The 19,724-nt window shown below is 30.6% G+C and overlaps 1 protein-coding gene, 1 non-coding gene and 1 pseudogene across 3 annotated transcripts; 2 read left to right on the top strand and 1 right to left on the bottom strand.

The window, feature by feature from the left end:
- Positions 1–2,247: 2,247 nt before the first annotated feature.
- Positions 2,248–7,199, top strand: LOC123220414 (annotated as a pseudogene).
- An 8,157-nt stretch (positions 7,200–15,356) lies between these two features.
- LOC123220076 (acyl-[acyl-carrier-protein] desaturase, chloroplastic-like) lies at positions 15,357–18,263 on the top strand. 2 transcript variants are annotated; one of them, XM_044642078.1, is made up of 3 exons: positions 15,357–15,522; positions 16,048–16,525; positions 17,517–18,263. In XM_044642078.1, exons 1-3 carry the CDS (start codon positions 15,410–15,412, stop codon positions 18,069–18,071), a joined length of 1,146 nt encoding a protein of 381 aa, XP_044498013.1. In that variant the 5' UTR covers positions 15,357–15,409; the 3' UTR covers positions 18,072–18,263. The 2 variants fall into 2 exon arrangements, with proteins under 2 accessions (XP_044498013.1, XP_044498014.1); XM_044642079.1 differs by lacking the exon at positions 15,357–15,522 and adding an exon at positions 15,792–15,884.
- A 1,234-nt stretch (positions 18,264–19,497) lies between these two features.
- Positions 19,498–19,624, bottom strand: LOC123222237. Its single transcript, XR_006503560.1, has one exon. It is a non-coding gene; the product is annotated as a small nucleolar RNA snoR86 (small nucleolar RNA).
- Positions 19,625–19,724: the final 100 nt, after the last annotated feature.

Below are 19,724 nucleotides of genomic sequence, written 5' to 3'. Positions count from 1 at the left end.
TTTTTTTAGGGTTAAAATGTGTTATATTTAAAATATTTGAGTTTTATTTATAAATCAATTATTTTCTTAAAAAATTTATGAATGGTGAAATCACTATTTTAATTTTACTACGTTAGTCTTTGTTAAATGAAATTCGGTTTTGAAGAGAAAAATGTTATTTATACAATCTAAAGGTAAGAAAAGTGTTTTTAGGCTAAATCAGTGTGGCTCTTAAAAGATTTATAGACTAGAAATTTGTGGGGTGGAACTAAATTAGCACATTCAAAATCTCAAGGGGACCATTTAGAAAATGTGGTCCTTTATATCTTGTAATTACAATTTAGAGTTACATCAATGAGTTCCTATTACAAGTAGAAGGACATTTAGCCTAAAAATTTTGATTATGACCTGGTTAACACGACGCAATTATCCCACCCATTTCAATTGATTTTGACACAAAACAAACCGAACCAAACATGACACGCATATATATAAATCTTGTTTGATTTATGTACGATTAACCCAAATATGATCTATTTTACAAATGGGTTGACATGACCACAACTTGTTTACTATTCTTATAAAAAATATTCAATTCAAATATATTTTTTTTATATATCTTATCAGATTAACGGACGATGTTATTTTGTAAATTACTAACCTAGTGTTATTTAAATTGAATTCGATTGAAATTTGATAATATTTTCGTTAAGATCTATGAGCTTTGAATTCTTGCCTCAAAAATGGTTGGTACCTAACTATAGTGAGAATTACAGGCGGGAAGAAATGAACATCTCACTAATTTTAGAAAATGATGTTTATATAATTGATGAAAGGTCCATCAAGAATTAATGTAAATAATAAAATTCGGTTAAAATATAGGCAATTTCTATTGGTTTTAGAATTTGCCAAAATGATACTAATTAATTAAAAAATTGCAAAAATAGGGAAAATAATTTATCTATAAAATTTAAGAAAAAGTGTGAAAAAGGTTTTGGGAATATTTATTTTATAATAAAAGTTAGTTTTAATACTTTTTGAAAACGTTATAATTTTCCAAGTAACGATTCCTTATTAAAAAATAAAATAAAACTAAAAAATCTTATCTAATAATATATAATTGTCTTGAAACTCATTTTAGTTGTAAATTTAATTGAAAAATTGAAAAAATGAAACGGAGATTTGATAGTTAGATTAACACGATAGAAGTGGTGGATATTGCGATGTGAGCAATTTGATAAAACATTTTCTTTTTTGGCTAAAGGACTATCTTCACCCCCAAATTTTGATTCGTTCTCAAAATCATACTTACAGGGTTTGAAAAACCCAAAATCTTATCCATAAGCTAACTAAGGTTAAAAGTTTTTGTTAGAAATAAGGGTAAAATCGTTATTTTACTAATATATTAAAAAATAAAATTTATTATATTTTCCCTTATAAATTGTAAAAACTAATAATTTCACAACTATCTAAAGTTTTCTAACATTGAAAAGTTACATTCCCTCCCCCCAAACTTAGGGTTTTTTCTTCTCCTCTCTAGTCACTGTCTCTAGCCGCTGAAGAGCTCCCCTCTCCATCCTAAAATGTTGGTCAATGCCTCCTCTCTCCAGGACAACCTCCCCTCTCTAGATCTCTTGGTCTCCAACGAATAGATCTCCTTTAGATCTCTTTGTCTCCTATGAAGAGATTTGGAAAGGGGAGGTCGTCATGGAGAGGGAAGACGCCAACCAACATTTTAGGGTGGAGATGGGAGGTCGTTAACACTGGAGATGTTGGTTGACTGGATGAAGAAAAAAACCTTAGTTTTTTTTTTGGGGGGGGGGGGGGGGGGGAATTGTGGCTTTTTAAAATTAAAAAACTTTAGACAAAGGTGAGATTGTTAATTTTTAAATATTAGGAAAAAATAAAATGAATATTATATTTTTTAATATTATTAGTAAAATAATAATTTTATCTCTATCTTTAATAAAAATTTTGACGATAGTTGACTCATGAGTGAGACTTTAAGTTTTTCAAATATTGTGAGTGTAACTTTGATAGTGCATCAAAATTTGGGGTTGAATAAATCCTTTGGCCTTTTTTTTAATTATAATGTGTATATAGAGGTTTTTTTTTATATGGTTTAATAGATTAAAAATAAATTATTTTAATTAATTTTTTAACATTTATTTTTTATATAAATTTTTATTTTTATTTTCATATATAAAATAAATTAAAATTAGTTATTCTAGTGGGCTATATATATTGCCTCTTGGAACTGTCTCTGTTTCAGTTTTCAACTCACTTTCTCATCTGTGGAGGACAATTTTCAAGTTGCTTACGTTTCTCAAAAGTTGAAACCAGCCAAACACGTCAATCTTTTTCATCAATCAACCCTTCAATGGCTCTGAAGCTTTCTCCTTTCACCACCCCATCCCTCAAATCTCCGTCCTTTTCTGTCCCGCAAATGGCCAGTGTCAGATCTTCCAAGTTCGCAATGGCTTCCACGCTTCGCTCTAACTCCAAGTCAGTCCTCTCATTTTATTCCCTTTCTCTTTTTTCTCTTGTTTTTCTCTGCCAAGTTTGGTTTTTTCTTGTTTTCGGATGATTTTGGATCTGGGTTTGTTTTTTCACCCCTTAATGCATTTCTTCATTTGATTCATCTTGTAGCTTCACCGTTTTATCAAAGTTTTTATTTGTGATGTGGGGACTTGTTTTTTATCTGAAATTTGTGGATATGGTTTGAGTTTTCTCATGGTTTTGATTCATTCAAGATTTCTCATTTGGTGTTATTGAATTTGATGGAGAAGGGTTTTTGTGCTTTTAATGTATTATTTCGATATGTTCATTTCATCTAACTTTAATTTGTTGAGGAGTGTTCATTGGTTATGATATTGGTTCATTTCATCTAACTTTGTGATTTTGATTGCAGATTGTGATGGCTGATTTTCTTTTTTTTAATTACTACCGGTGTAGCATGATTCATGAAATTTAATGGCACAATAAAATGAAAATGATTCTGAAACTGCTTTTCAACAATAGACAAATACTGTGTTCTTGCATCTTCTAGGCCATTTAAGAAATTCAAAACAAGTGCCTCATGAGGTAGTTGGAATTTGTTCTAATTTGGTTTGACTGCTTTTAATGCAATCCCTGGTTTTTAGATTTTGCACTATTTTCTGAATGTCATTTTCCACTAGGTGGGATTGGAGTTGGTTTAATATATTTAATTTTTTCCGAATATTTATATTCATCACTGCGAATGTCTTTCATTGGCATTAATTGAATGGTTGTATTGATATTTTTGGTCTTCAATATATTGTTTCTTATGTGTTTCTGCGGTTGATTTTACCTGGGCTGGTGGCATTTAATTTCTAGAGCCCCCTAGTTAAATCTTTTTATTTCAGCTATTATTATTTTATGTTATGTGTCAAGCGTATGCATGCCTAGCCGGCTGTTTACTTCTTATGTTCTTGGTGGTTGAAGTTGTTTTTGTCTTTACTTGGAAGCATCTTTAATGATGATGTTATTTCCTGCTTTGGGAATTTCTTGCTCACCTGGAAACGTATGGCTTTTTGGTTTTTACTTGTACTGCTTTAACTTGCTTTTGTTATGTTTTTCATGTATAGTTCATTTGTTCATTACTATTCACTTTTGTAATTTCACATATGATCAATGATTCTTGATGTACTTCTTTTGATTCAGTTTGCATAGCATTCTTATACATATTTCGGCCAGCGAGTAGATGTAATATTTTTTGCTTTTGCCATTTTAGTTACCTTTTCTTTTGTCCTTCTCAATTTGTGGTTGAATCTACACCTTGAGAAAGGAGATTCAAGTTGGTGAAGGTAGTTTGGTTACCTTTATGCATATACTCTTCATTTTTATAATCCATCCTTTGCCTTGTTTAAAACCTTGTTTAATAGTTGGTAGATCTTTGATTTATTTTTAAATTGCAGCTTTAGTTTAAGGAATTGGCAAACTTCTTTGTTACAGTTCTAAATTTTGAAAAATCTAATTTTGAAATTATTTTGAACTAACTATTTTTGAAATCACAGTTCTAGCTATCATACCATCGGAAGCTTCTGTATCCATGCGTTTCTTTTTCCCATTACAAATGATTTTATTGTATTATATATGATTAGTATTGTTGAAGACTCAAAGAGAGAGTCCCACATCTAATAAACTTAACTAAAATGAGTGGTATATAAGTGTTATAGATTGGACCTTAACATAAGCCAATTGGTTTTATGTAACATGGGTTTCAATCTTCACACTTGTAAGCCCAATTTATATTTTCGACATGGTATCAGAGCTATTTTTCTTTGTTTAATCAACATTACTTTTTAAACTTTGATCAACCAACAGCTGCTTTGTTCATTGATTCACATTTTAAAAAATGTTTCATACTTCTAATTGTTCTTTGCATTAAGTAAAAACTTTAGTTGGTGAACCTAGTTTTGGTGACCAATCATGTTACATCGGTTACTTGTTTGACATCTCTAACTTGAGCTGTTGGTTGTTTTTTTAAGATTGGGTAAAATCTTTATTTTACTTCTGATCCCTTCCCACTGTTTTGTTTTTGGTAGTAACTATTTAAATACTTTGTTTTGGTCTCGCCTTATCTTAAATATTAGTTTTTTGGTGTCCTTAAACATAAAACATATTTGATTTTTCTCTCATGAGTGTGTTAGTATGATGAATTGCACTGATGATGCATTTTGAGTATTTGACAATTAACCTGAGCTTTTAACCATGATATTTTTCCCATCTGAGATTCTAGATAAAAAATGATCGGTCAAATAACAATTTAATGTTGCCATATAAGTTATTTATGCACCTATGATTTATTAGATGACAAAAGCCTGGCCAAGGAGTTTATGAATTCGTGTATATGTGACTAATCCAGTCTCAAAATGCATAGAGAAGTTGTAAATGATTGTGTGGAAATAGTATTTGTCCTGGTTTATTTTGTTTGTGTATGCATGAACTACAAAGCCTCAGAACTATAATTGTAAAATGTCAGATGCTTCTTTGGTCACAACTATTCATATATGTTGTGAGCTGTGTTGCTTCGGATCATTCTGAGCTTTAATTGTATGTAACTGTTGTGATGGATCCAATTTGAACTGAGTACCTGATCCCAAATTCTTCTACTTGGTGCAGGGAGGTTGAGAGTCTTAAGAAGCCTTTTACACCTCCTCGGGAGGTGCATGTTCAAGTCACCCATTCGATGCCCCCCCAAAAGATCGAAATCTTTAAATCTTTGGAGAATTGGGCTGAGCAGAACGTTTTGGTTCACCTGAAGCCAGTTGAGAAATGTTGGCAACCACAAGATTTTCTGCCAGATCCTGCTTCTGATGGATTTCATGATCAAGTCAAGGAACTGAGGGAGAGGGCAAAAGAGATTCCGGATGATTACTTTGTTGTTTTGGTTGGAGATATGATCACAGAAGAAGCCCTTCCCACTTATCAAACAATGCTGAATACCTTGGATGGAGTTCGTGATGAAACAGGTGCAAGCCTGACTTCTTGGGCTATTTGGACCAGGGCATGGACTGCTGAAGAGAATAGGCATGGGGACCTTCTCAATAAGTATCTCTACCTGTGCGGACGAGTAGACATGAGACAAATTGAGAAGACAATTCAGTATTTGATTGGATCAGGAATGGTAAGATCCTTGCCTCTTAAATTAGCAGCCCTTGATCAAAAAATATTCAAGAAGTAATTAATAAAGTAGATGAGCATGCCAGCACTCACTCAAATTATTACCTTTGCAGTCCATGCACAGAATCATTTATGTTGATGTGAAATATAGGTACACTTAGGCACATAAAAAACACACAAGATTTTGTAATTGTGCATGCACAGCTGTCATATGTTCTTTTGTTTTATGTTGGATATCTCATGTAGCACTTAGCCATGCAGTAGCAAAAATTGCTTTTTATTTCATTTGATATCCACTCTCTAAATATAATATGTTGTATGTTTGGTACCCCATATTTTAGAGTAAGATACGGAAATATCATTTTAAAACATTATGAGTTAGTTTGATCATCTTAAAAACGGAAGGCTGCAACTAAAAATGATGTGCTGAGATTATGGAGCTGGCCACCTGAGAGTTTCGTATCTAATGGGGGCATGTATGTTTTCCCGTCGTATTCAATTCCATAAAAATGGCCAAGATGATATGTTTTTAATCTTTTTCTGTTGTTTTTTGGGCATCATTTCATAGGACCCGCGGACAGAGAACAGTCCCTACCTTGGTTTCATCTATACTTCATTTCAAGAAAGGGCAACCTTTATTTCGCATGGAAACACTGCTCGTCATGCCAAGGAGCACGGAGACATGAAATTGGCTCAAATATGTGGTATAATTGCCGCTGATGAGAAGCGCCATGAGACTGCCTACACCAAGATAGTGGAAAAGCTCTTTGAGATTGATCCTGATGGAACTATCATGGCTTTTGCCGACATGATGAGGAAGAAAATCTCTATGCCAGCTCACTTGATGTATGATGGTCGTGATGATGACCTTTTTGAGCACTTCTCAGCTGTTGCTCAGCGGCTTGGTGTCTACACCGCAAAGGACTATGCAGACATATTGGAATTCTTGGTCGGCAGGTGGAAGGTCGATCAACTTACTGGACTTTCAGGTGATGGGCGGAAAGCTCAAGATTATGTTTGCGGATTACCTCCAAGAATCAGAAGGCTGGAAGAGAGGGCTCAAGGTCGTGCCAAGCAGGGACCTGTCAAACCATTCAGTTGGATTTTTGACAGAAAAGTGCAGCTCTAAGTGTGAACTATCTCCAGTTTCACTGCTTGTTGAGTCCCCTCACACACGACGATAAACTAGAGGTATGAAGTTTGCGATCAACTTGTGTCGTGTATTGCTTTATTGTTATGTGTGAAGAGAAATGGTGGGGAGTGAGCGTCGGTGCTCAAGGTTATAGATACAGTTGTTTCTTGTGTTTGTGTCATTAGATTTGCGTATAGGGGCAGCTGTAGTTTTGTTGTTTACACTTTTTTATGTTTTTTGGACTGGTTTTTTTTTCTCTTTGTATGAGCTTGTTTTCTCTCCATAGTTTTTATGGGTGTAAGCAGGACAAATAATTTTCATGGCAATTTTGGTGGTGCTGCTGGTGATGGGGACAATGATAAATTATAATCTATGCTAGTTCAATATGGATTAACTCATTGTGATAAAAATGATCATAATCAGATTCCAAAGTTGATTTTCTGTGATAAAAATGATCATAATCAGATTCCAAAGTTGATTTTCTATTTTGCTGCTGTTGTTCTTTAAGGGATATCATTTATTGTGCTTGAGAGAATTGTTTCGGAGTCGTTCTGTGTTACAAGTGTGACATTCTATGTTAGTTTTAAGCAATGTTATTTACAATACTTGAAAGAATTGTTTCGAAAAGTTGTTCTATGTTAAAAGTGTAACATTCTATGTTGCGAGTTTTCAGGGGTGTTATTGACCGTACTCGAAAGAATTGTTTTGAAGAACCCTTTTATGTTACAAGTGTGACATTTTATGTTGCAAGTTTTAAGTGATATTATTTATTGTGCTTGAAAGAATTGTTTTGAGGAGTCATTCTATGTTACGAGTGAGACACTTTATGTTGCAAGTCTTAAGGGATGTTATTTACTTTGGTTGAAAGAATTGTTTTGAAAAGTTATTCTCTGTTACGAGTGACAATCTATATTGCCAATTTTAAGGGCTGTTATTTACTGCCCTTCTATGTTACGAGTGTAACCTTTTCTGTTGCAAGTCTTAAGAGATGTTATTTACTATGCTTGAAAGAATTATTTTAAAGAGTCGTTCTATGTTACAAATATGACATTCTATATTGCAAATCTTAAGGGGTGTTATTTACTGTGTTTAAAAGAATTGTTTTGAAGAGTTATTCTTTGTTTTGAAGAGTTATTCTTTGTTATGAGTGCGACATTTTATATTGTCAGTCTTAAGAGATGTTATTTATTGTGTTTGAAAGAATTATTTTGAGGAGTTATTCTATGTTGCATGTCTTATGGGATGTTGTTTACTGTGCTTGAAAGAATTGTTTTGTTAAGTTGTTTTAGTTACGAAACATTATATGTTGTCATATGATTGATGTTACACGTTTACATGTGATATCACAAAGTTGTTAAAAGTATCAACCACTCTTCCGTGAAACATTTTCTCAATGACAGTACCATGTGATTACATGTTGTTTTAAGCATGGATTTCCAAGTTTGATGGGTCCGATTGGTTTGACCAGTTAGACTAGGACCCAAGGCTTTACTCGATCTGGGTAAGGCCAATTTTTATATCTGTGGTTGGACTGTTTTGACCCATGATCGAAGCATTTGAACCATTGGGTGAAAGCAGTCCAACACTCAAGACCAACATTTGTATCTGATTATATATTGTTATAATTTATTCCGATATAACATGCTAGGAAAATGGGAAAATATTGGTAAGGGTTGAGTTTTCTTACATGAAATTTTGTTCAAGTCAATTCAATACAATTTAAAATTAAATATGGCTGTGTTTGGATTGACATAAAACCAATTTAAACTGATTTAAATGTTTAAAAAATATTTTTTTAGTTGAATTTTTTAGGGGTAAATTGAAGAAATACTAAAGGATAAATAATATTCAGCAACCATATATCACAAAGAATTGTACTTACTCCCACAATTTTGAAGACTAAATTGGACTGATTGATTCAACTGATTGTCTGATTAATATTAAAAAATAGTTTACTTGTTGACTTAGTCAAGTCCGATCAAAATCGATAAATCAGTAAAAATTAATATAATCGGATTTGACTAAAATTTAGGATACTTTTAAAAATTTTAATTATTTTTGAGTAATTCGATTATTTTATATTGACTGGATGAATTTTTAAAGGTCTGTAAGATAAATATGAGATCAAAAATAAAATGAAAAAGAAGAAAAAATTACATCTCATATCCATTGAAATGTCTTATATTGACAACGACTTGTGGAATTATGTTTTTCTTTTTTCTGTATCATGAGATGAAAATATTTTTTCATCTAATTGTTTTATTGAAATCAGGTGAATAATTGTTACTCCTTAGAAATAATATGTTTTAATTATCATAGGTCTGGGCATCCTGATTATTTTTTTTTTGTAAATTTTTAAGCAAAATTTGTCGGTTACTCTGATATTATTTAAAAAATTCATTATAATTTAATAATAAGTTAAACTGGTCAATTCATGATTGAACTATGAACCAATAAGAGAATTGATTCGATCATCCTTTTGATTTTAAAAACATTATTTACTCCAAAAAGATGAACTATATTATAAGAGGAGGATTTGAGTCGAACTCAAATTAAACTAATAAATTAAAATTTTAACTCGAATTTAATTTAAATCAAATTAAATATTTATTCAAAATGAATTGATTCAGTTGAAATCTATCCCTACGCATCGATACATGTGGATCGTTAAATTGAGCACCTATTTGTTCATGTTTCTAGTTTTTTTAATGCAAATTCGAGCACCTTTTTTATTCTTTTGCTACCATGACAACTTTCACTCTCACGTTTTTAAAACATTTTCAAACTTTGACTATGAAATTCACACATTAATTATATCGACTAAATGATATTTTTGTCAATTTTTAAAAATATAAGTATTTTTGAATTAATATTATTTACATCTTTGAAATATAAATATTTTTTTAATCAATTTAAAAATTTATCCTTTAGATCCTTACCTTTTAGAGAGAGATTGAAGCCAAGTTAACTTGAATTCGATTGTTAGCTCGGTTTGAATAATCCAAAATGAGTTGGGTTTAGGCGAATTCAAATTTAAACTCAAATTTGAGAGTATTCAGTTTATCAAACTTAAGCTTAAAATATAAATATTTACCGTACTTGAAAGAATTATTTTAAAGAGTTATTTTATGTTACAAGTTTTAAGGGATATTATTTATTGTACTTGAAATAATTATTTTGTTAAGCCGTTTTATATTACGAATATGACATTGTATGTTATGTGTCATATGATTGATGTTACACGTTTACATGTGATTTTGCAAAGTTGTGTTAGCATCAATCACTCTTCCAGGTAACATTTTCTCAATGACACTTCCATGTGATTACACGTTGTTTTAAGCATGGATTTCCAACTGTGATGGGTCCGATTGGTTTGACTTGTTAGACTAGGACTCAAGGCTTTGCTCGATCTGGGTAAGGCCAATTTTTATACCTGTGGTTGGACTGCTTTGACCCATGATCGAAGCATTTGAACCATTGGGTGAAAGCAGTCTAACACTCAAGGCCAACATTTATATTTGACGATATATTGTTATAGTTTATTCCAATATAACATGACAGGAAAAAATGGGTAAGAGATGAGTTTTTTTACATAAAATTTTGTTTGAATCAATTCGATATAATTTAAAACTAAATATGATCATGTTTAGATTGATATAAAACCCACTCAAACTGACCCAAATATTTAAAGAAATATTATTTTAATAAAATTTGTCAGGGGTAAAATGAAGATTTACTAAAGGATAAATATATTTACCAAATAAATATCATAGATAATTGTACTTACTTCCACTATTTTGATGACTGGACTGGTTAGTTCAATTAGTTGAATCAAGAACTGACTCTAAGTTCGTCTGATTAACATTAAAAAGTAATTTACTTATTGATTCAGTCAAACCCGGTTAAAATCGGTGAACCGATAAAAACCAGCAGAATTGGGTTTGAACAAAATTTAGGATATTTTTAAAAATTTTAATTATTTTTGAGTAAATTGATTATTTTATATTGACTAGATGAATTTTTAAAGGATTGTAAGATAAACATAAGATCAAAAATAAAATGAAAAAGAAGAAAAAAATGCAACTCATATTCATTGAAATGTTTTATATAGACAACGACTTATTGAATTATGTTTTTCTTTTTTATCTAATTGTTTTATTGAAATCAGATGAATAATTGTCACTCTTAGAATGATATATTTTAATCATCATTGGTCTTGGTATCTTGATTGATTTTTTTGTAAATTTTTAAGTAAAATCGGTTAGTTATTCTGATATTATTTAAAAAATTCATTATAATTTAATAATAAGTTGAATTAGTCAGTTTTTGATCGAACTATAAACCAGTGAAATAATCGATTTGATCATCGATCTTGTTTTAAAACATTGCTTACTCTAAAGAGATGAACTATATCATAAGAGGAGGATTTAAGTTAAACTCAAATTAAACTAACAAACTAAAATTTTAACTCGAATTTGATTTAAATCAAATCGAATATTCATTCAAAATGAACTGATTCAGTTTAAATCTATCCCTACTTATTAATACATGTGAATGGTTAAGTTGTGCACCTATTCGATAATGTTTCTAATTTTTTTAATGCAAATTGGAGCACCTTTTTTAATTTTAATTTTGCTACCATGACAATTTTCACTCTCACGTTTCCAAAACATTTTCAAACTTTGACTTTGGAATTCACACATTGATTATATTGAATAAATGATATTTTTGTCAATTTTTAAAAATATAAATATTTTTGAATTAATATTATTTACATCCTTGAAATATAAATATTTTTTTATCCATTTTAAAAATTTATCATTTAGATCCTTACCTTTTAGAGAGAGATTCAAACCGAATTAATTTGAATTCGATTCTTAGCTTGTCTCAAATGATCCAAAATTAGCTGAGCTTAGGCGAATTCAAACTTAAGGTTGAATTTGAGAGTATTTAGTTTGTCAAGCTAACAATTCTGAAAAAATGAATCTGAATCTACCAAAATAATATAATTTTGATTAATACGTATTAAAATGATATCATTTTGGTTGATTTTGGTTCGGCTACGATGTCAAATCGAGCTTAGCTTGAACTCGGTTGGGCATTGTTGTTGAATTCAAACTTGATTCCCTTCAAACTAAATCAAATTCAAATTGGTTTGAGGGAAGCTCATTAAGCTCGAGTATAAGCTTCAACCTCAACTCTTTTAAGTCAAACTAAACTCGACTCGTTTAATTCAAGTTTGACTTAATTCAAATCTACCTCTATTATCTTAAATTAAAAAAATCAAAACTTTAATCCTTACTCTAACCAGTCTCAAATCCATAATCACATCGATTATAGTTGAAATTACTATTAGAATCATACCAGAATGACGTGATTACAAGCAGAATTTGTTTTCTTGTAGTTTGTTGCTTTCATATTCTTCAAATCATCATTCTGAAACGCTAAATGCTAGGCATTAAAAATAAAATTTGGCATTCATTTTAAGTTAATCTTGTTTAGTCCAAATTCATAGTCAATTTCAATATATCTTTGGTGATCTTGTGTAGATTACCAAGGGCATCTGCACTTAGGGTAAACGAATATGATCATTTCCAAGAGCATATCCATTCCAAGGGGAAATGATAATTTTACAATGCATTTTCAAACGGATCTTGGATCAACAAGCGTTTGGCCTCTACCATTGATTAGTAATATAAGTCGAATTGTTTTCAAACGATTAACTATTGACTTATAACATATTTGAACTCCAATAGTTAAAAACGACTAAAATCAATATAATTTGGGTATAAGATATATTATATACGGGATAACAAAACCTAAAAGTATTGAACTATCACATTTTTTTCTAAATGAGTAAAAGTTTTGTTAAAGACGATTACTTTTGTTTTGGACAATGAGATGCTTAAGTATTCATGGAGTCAAGTAGGGTTGGATTTAAACTAAATTGGTTCGGTTTTAAAATTGATTTAGCTCAGTTCAACTTATCTCAAATTTGTTCAAGTTGAACTCAAGTTGAGAGAGTCGACTTGTTTTTGAAATCAAATTGAACTCAAATTAGAGTGAGTTCGACTTGATTCGACCCATGAGTCAGGTGGATGACTTGATTCCATCCGAGTTTGGCTCATGACTCTATTCAATTCAAGTTTGACTTGTGACTTGATTCAAATCATGTCAAACAATTCTCAAACGAATTTATTTTACCCATTATTGGATAAAATGTTATTTTGTCAATGAATTGTAAACTTGAGTAACAAATTCAAACCATGAACTCAGGCCAAATTTTGAATTTTCTCATAATTAATTATGAGGTAATTATACAATATTACTTATAAAAAAAATATTTTTTTCGAGGATAATCGAATTTATATTGATTGATGAGTGACATTAAGTAGGTAAAACAAGGACCCACATGAAAGTTCAAGCATGTGATTAGGAGTCCAAGGAGATATTAAGGTAAAATTAAAAAAATGTTACATGGAAGACAGAAGCAACTAATTAATTATGATAAGTAATGAAAATGGCTTCTTGTATAATTTTCTTGAAGAAAAAGAGTAGATAAAGGAGGAAAATGGAAATATAAAATTTGAATAAATATCTTATGGAAGCTTCTAAAGTCTCTACCTAACCCCTTTGAAAAAAAAGGCCAGAAAAAAAAAGAGTGAAATGTTGAAAAGTGAAGAGCTTTTTCTAGTGGAGAATGGCCATTCTCTTTTGGATCTTTCTTCCATAGTATATAATGGCTACTAACTCAACGTCGTTTTGACATACAACTATTAAGTAGGTAAAATTTCGACCCTTAAAAATTAGATTGATTATATTAAATAAATAAAATTTTAAATTTAATAATTTAATATATAATTATTATATCAGATAAATCAATAGTTTGATCTTAATTTATAATTGCTAGATCTCAAACTCATACATTTAAAGATTTTTATTATCACCCAAATTAATTATTTATCGATATTTGAAAATCTAAATTCTGCCGACGGGACATCCACCTCTCTCATAAGAGGAAGACCAAGGGAATGGATAACAGTATCTGAAGGTATTAAACTATAACATTTTTTTGTTAACAAGAGGAAGACCAAGGCCAAATTTTGTTTTTTCTTATAAAAAGAATTAAACTTTCATATTTTTATATTAAAAGACCAACTTTCAATATTTTCTATTGAAGGTATTAAGTAAACACATTTGATAATCATTTTGATAATTTATCTTTTATTACTTACATTATTTTATTTGGTTTATAAATAATAAAAGATTCTGATAATGTTTTATTACCTATAGTGACGTGACATGTAATATAAGGGGTAATCTAATTATTCCACCTTATGTATTAAAAAATTATTAAGGGATTTTTATTTTATTATAATTGTATCTTATTTATTAATTTTTTTAGGACAAAAATTATCTCATTTTCAATTAATATAACAAATGATATCAAAAATATTTTAGAATAATTATAGTCAAGAGTATTTAAGTAAAATAATATAATAGTATTTTTTTATTACCCCTAACCAAACATAATAATTATTTATATTTATCTGGCTTTACCAAATTTTATCAAACATAGTAATAATTTATATCTGATAATCTTTAAAGTAATCTACCTTTAAGATAATTCTATAATTTTGATAATAAAACATTTCTTAAACCAAACGGTTTCTTAGAATTGTTTGTTTTGAAAGCAAAGTGATTAATTTGGTGTCTTCAATAAGATATAGAACAATCCAAGAGTTTGTTTTTTTCAATCAGATTTTTTTTTTTTAAGTTCAACATTTTCAATAAAAAAAAAATTAGTTTGTTTAATACAAAAAAATGATAATTCAATACCTCAAAGTGTTGTTGTTTTCCTATAAACCAAATGATTAGACATTCGCACTATTTGAAAAATGCATCACTGATATATTGTAGGTGAGACATTTTAAAAATAAAATAAATAATTATATCACCAAATCATACAATGACACATCAGTCGTTAGAAAATGAAATATTTACTTTGTGCATTAACTCTTTATTGTATTGTTGGAATTAAATAGTAATGTTAGGTTTAAATTAACTTAAAACTCGTATCAATGTGATTAGAGTTGCATTCATCTGAATTAAACCAAGCTTTAGGTCAATTTGAGTTTAAATTAAATTTATAATGTTTAACTTGAGTTCGTTTGAATTGATACATGGTGTCATCAAATGGCTACTAGATGATATAAACAATATTATTAGAAGAGTAAACAGTATTATTGTCAATCAGATAAATAATATCACCAAATAAAAAAACGAGTTAATCTTAATTTGCACTATTGAGCTGAAGCTCCGTTTCACAGCTTGTATTGGATCCACCTGTTAAATGTTTCCAACAAGAAATCCAAACAAAAACATATAATTCCACTTACTCTTGATAATCTCACCTACTTCATTAGACTTTGGAACCAAGATAGTTGGTGGTTGAACTCAAATATTTAACGTTTAGGTCAATTTAAATAATAATTTAGCACATTCTATAAACTGCAAGAAAAAAATATATACTCTGCCGTTGGATCATGATCCACGTAAAAGATCTAAGAATCCACAACCATAAATAGAGAAGAGAGCAAAGAAGAACTTGCCCATTACAATATTATTATTATTATTTCTACGCAATTCATCATGTGTAGCATTCAGTCTATTCCTTCACTCGCCGCTTTTCCAAAGATGGCAACAAATAGTCCAAGCTTTTCCAAGTTTTCCATGGCTTCCACCTTGGTCCATTCTGATTCTAAGTGAGTTCATCTTTGCTTTATTTTAATTTTATATAATTTTTTTTTATTTGTAAGACTTGTTGTATGCATTAATAGTGAACACCAACTTATGCATAAATAATGACATGTCACTATATGATTGTGTATTAATTTATCTTTAATTCAAAATCACTTAATATATGATAGCATGTTATTATTTATATTTATTGTTTGTGTATATAGTTTTATTAATGAAGTTATTCTGACAGGTTTGAATCCAACATTGCTTAATTATAAATAAGTTTTTTTACTGGTGATTTATAAACAATTTCATTTCATTTCTTGGTTCTCCCCTGGAAAATTCGAAAAGAGCTTGTTGAATCCTGAAAGATTATTATCTTTGCGTATGTTTTTCGGAAAATTCCAGGACGGTTTGTTGAATCCGTGGTTTTTTTTTTTTTTTCAAATGAAATCTTTTAAAGAATGATGATTTATAATCACGTCTCGAGCTTTTGTTCATGCTATTTTTGTTTATTTTATCTTTACTAATTAAAATTCCAATTTTAGAGAGGCAAGAGACCTGAAGAAGGTGTCCTATGCCAATTCCATGGCCCCGGAAAAGGCTGAACTATTCAAATCAATAGAGGGTTGGGCAAGAGACAACATTTTGCCTCTACTAAAACCAGTTGAAAAATCCTGGCAGCCTGGAGACCTTCTACCGGATTCGGCGTCGGAGGGATTTTTCGAACAAGTTAAGGAATTGAGAGAGAGAGCAAAGGAGCTTCCAGACGATTACTTGGTAGCTATAGTTGGGAATATGATAACAGAAGAGGCCCTGCCAATGTATCAGTCAAGAGTGAGTACGGCAGATGTATATCGTGATGAAACCGGCAGGGATGAGACTCCGTGGGCGATTTGGAGTAGAGGATGGAGCTCTGAAGAGAATCGCCATGGAGATCTTCTCAATAAGTATCTGTATCTTTCAGGAAGAGTTGATATTCAACAGGTGGAGAGGACTATCCACTACATGATTTCTTCAGGAACAGTAAGATATCCATGCGAAAATACCTTTTAGCAATTTTTCAATTACAGAGAATGCGGTTAGATGTGATTTTATTTTTAATTTAAAATTATTTAATTATACAATGATACATAATTATTAATACATTAATTAGTTATATTAATATTTATTATAAGTATACAAAGTTGACGAATATTAATTACGCCTAAAATTGTGTCATGCATGTTATGAGCCTTTATGATTTTCAGTTACAATTATGGTGCCTAGATCGCATCTATGGTTTAGCATGAATGAGTCAATTTCAAGTTGGAGCTTTAGTTCAATAATTTGGTTTGAGAGCTACTTTACCGGGTGATATTGTTCATTCTACTCGTGATATTGTGCACCAATCTAATGATGTTATTCATCTAGTTAACGACCCTTCATTGATATTGTGCATTAGCTTGAATGAACTTGAGTTTAAGTTGAGTATTATGGTTTTGATTTGAATACAAATCGACCTTTGGTTTAACTTGATTTGGATCAAATTAACCCCAATAAGGAATAATTTAAAAATAGTAATAATTTTTAAAATATTAAAATCTCTTTCTTCTATTAAAAAATATAGTTATAGATGTATTTGAAGGTGTTACGTCTGTATTAAAGGGAGAGATCGTGGTCTAGTCTCTCAAGATTTACTGATTTGGTGATCCGACAAGATAACAAAATGACAATTCTATTTTTCTTTTTCAATTAATAATAGGATATTGAAAAAAATACTACTTTTTTATTTGTCTATACAATTTTACCACACATTCTTTTTATTAAATATTTATATCACTTTGTTAGTTAAACACCTAAACTACCATTGTCTGCAATAGGCAATATCGTATGAAATCAAACTTTGGCCATAACAGGAGTAATTTAGAAACTGTAAAACTTTTATGGTATAATTGTTATGTTTATAATTGTTAATATCTCATTAATAATATTTTTGTACCATCAATTTAAATATTTTCATATTATTTTGTGGCAGAATTTTGGCTTTGGAGACAACCCTTACCATTTTACAGTTTACACATCAATACAAGAAAGAGGAACTGGTATAGCTCATGGCAACACAGCCAAGCTTGCTCTAAAACATGGAGACTCAAAGCTAGCTCAAGTATGTGGCACAATTGCTGCCGATGAGAAGCGCCATGAAACCGCCTATAGCAGGATTGTTGGAAAGCTCTTCGAGCTCGATCCTAACGAAGCAATGGTGGCATTTGCCGACATGTTGAAAATGAGAATAATCATGCCTGGAGATTCAATGTACGATGGTCAAGATGAGAACTTGTTCAATCATGCCACAAATGTTTGGATGCGAACGGGCGTGTACACGATTACGGATTATATTAATATCTTGAAACATTTTCGGAGTCTTTGGAATATCGGAAAACTTGAGGGGCTTAAGAGTGACGGGAAATTTGCCCAAGATTATATTTGTGGGTTGCCTGAAAGGGTGGGAAAAATGGAGGAAAGAGCCATGGCTAGGGCTAAACAAGCACCAGCAGTTCCAATTAGCTGGATTTTTAATAGAGAAGTATAGCTGTATCCCGGCTTTGATGGAGTTGACTTGAGATCGCCATAATAAATTTTACGTGTGCTTCATTGTCACATTTTAGAATAAAAGGAGGCAATCGTAACAATTTTAAATGCCATTTACGAAAAGAAATAATATCCTATACTTTTAGGATTAGGCATGCCAATCTATAATATTATATATATTTTTATTTTTTAATTATTTTTCTGACGACCCCACAAGCCGAGCTACACAATATTAAAAAGGCTTATTCTCAACTCAAGTTTGGTGCAAATACAAACTTCTACTCACAACGATTTAAAATTTAAATACCCATCTATCATTTAATTTTTGTTTAAATTGTTTGTTAAGGTTAAAGTAAAATATTAATTTTATCATTAAATCTTAAAAGTTTATATCATTTTCACTTTTGGTTTGGAAAACTAACAATTTTCTCTCAAGATTAAATTTTAAAAAGTTACCATTTTATCTTAAGGTTTGAAAAAACTAATTTGGCTAATTTTCGATGAACAATGGTCACTCCTTTTGATGATGTCTCTTCCTTTCTGATGATTTCTCTCCTAATGACGCTATCTCCCGACAACATCGTACAAACGAAACCTTTGTTTAGAGGGCAAAGATATCGTTTAAACAATTAGTCATTGTCCAGACAAAGATGATTCGTTCATCTTTGTTTGGATGATGATGTATCATCTAAATAAATGTTTCGTATAATTTGGAGAGAGAGTCAGAGAGGGAGAGACATTGTCGGAGGGAGAGAGCAACCACCATACTTCGAATTAGTTTTCCAAAATCTAAAAGAAAAATGATAACTTTTTTAAACTAAATTTTGAAAAAACTGTTAGTTTTTTAAATCAAGAGAAAACATGATATAAAAGTTTATATTTTTTAATATTTCTGATTAAATAACAATTTTATCCTTACCGTAATGAAAAATTATAACCGAAGTTAAATAACGAGTGGATGTTTGAGTTTTAAAAGCCCTACGAGTGAGTTTGTATTTACACCAAACCTTGGATCTAAATAAGTCCTTCGGCCTATTAAAAACCAATCCAGCCCAAGTTCAAGAGCCCTTTAAAATTCTTAAATTGCTCAAATACACCAATATCATCACTTTTTTTGGGTGTATCGAAGAAGAATTTTTTATACAACTAAAGCTGCATATATTATTTTTCAATGTATTAATCATGTATATCATATATCATGTAATTTATATGAACAAGAGAAATTCTGTTAACTCAAAGGCGTATACCAAATTCTAAAGGGTAAATTTTTACACAATCCGCTTCCATTAATAAAATTAAGGTAAAAGGGTATCACGATATAATTTTAAAACTTATGGGAGTCGTCTGATAATCCGGCAAAAAATTGAAATTTGTATTTTCTCGGAAAACAAACAGATTAAGAATCGGAAAATAAAAACACGGGAGAAAATGTAGCGACTTGTTCGAGGCCATAATCAAAACAAGATGTTTAATTTGATGGGCACGGAGAATCGCTGATTGATATTGCCAACCTTCAATGCAAATCACGCCATTATTAATCTGACGCCCTTGCTCTGCAAATTGGCTTTTAATTAAACATAATTCTAACTACACAAACCCAAACCCAAACCAAAGAAGAGAGCTCCAGTGAGTCGGCAGCTGAGAATAGGGAGGT

Source organism: Mangifera indica, chromosome 7, assembly GCF_011075055.1.
Source record: "Mangifera indica cultivar Alphonso chromosome 7, CATAS_Mindica_2.1, whole genome shotgun sequence".
Classification (NCBI taxonomy): domain Eukaryota; kingdom Viridiplantae; phylum Streptophyta; class Magnoliopsida; order Sapindales; family Anacardiaceae; genus Mangifera; species Mangifera indica.
This window is presented reverse-complemented; position numbering and strand designations above follow the sequence as displayed.

Coding starts and splice junctions, on each gene's coding strand:
- LOC123220076 (XM_044642078.1), top strand. CDS start 15,410: ATGTGTAGCATTCAGTCTATTCCTTCACTCGCCGCTTTTCCAAAGATG. Junction 15,523..16,047: donor TTGGTCCATTCTGATTCTAA/GTGAGTTCATCT, acceptor TTCCAATTTTAG/AGAGGCAAGAGACCTGAAGA. Junction 16,526..17,516: donor ACATGATTTCTTCAGGAACA/GTAAGATATCCA, acceptor ATTTTGTGGCAG/AATTTTGGCTTTGGAGACAA.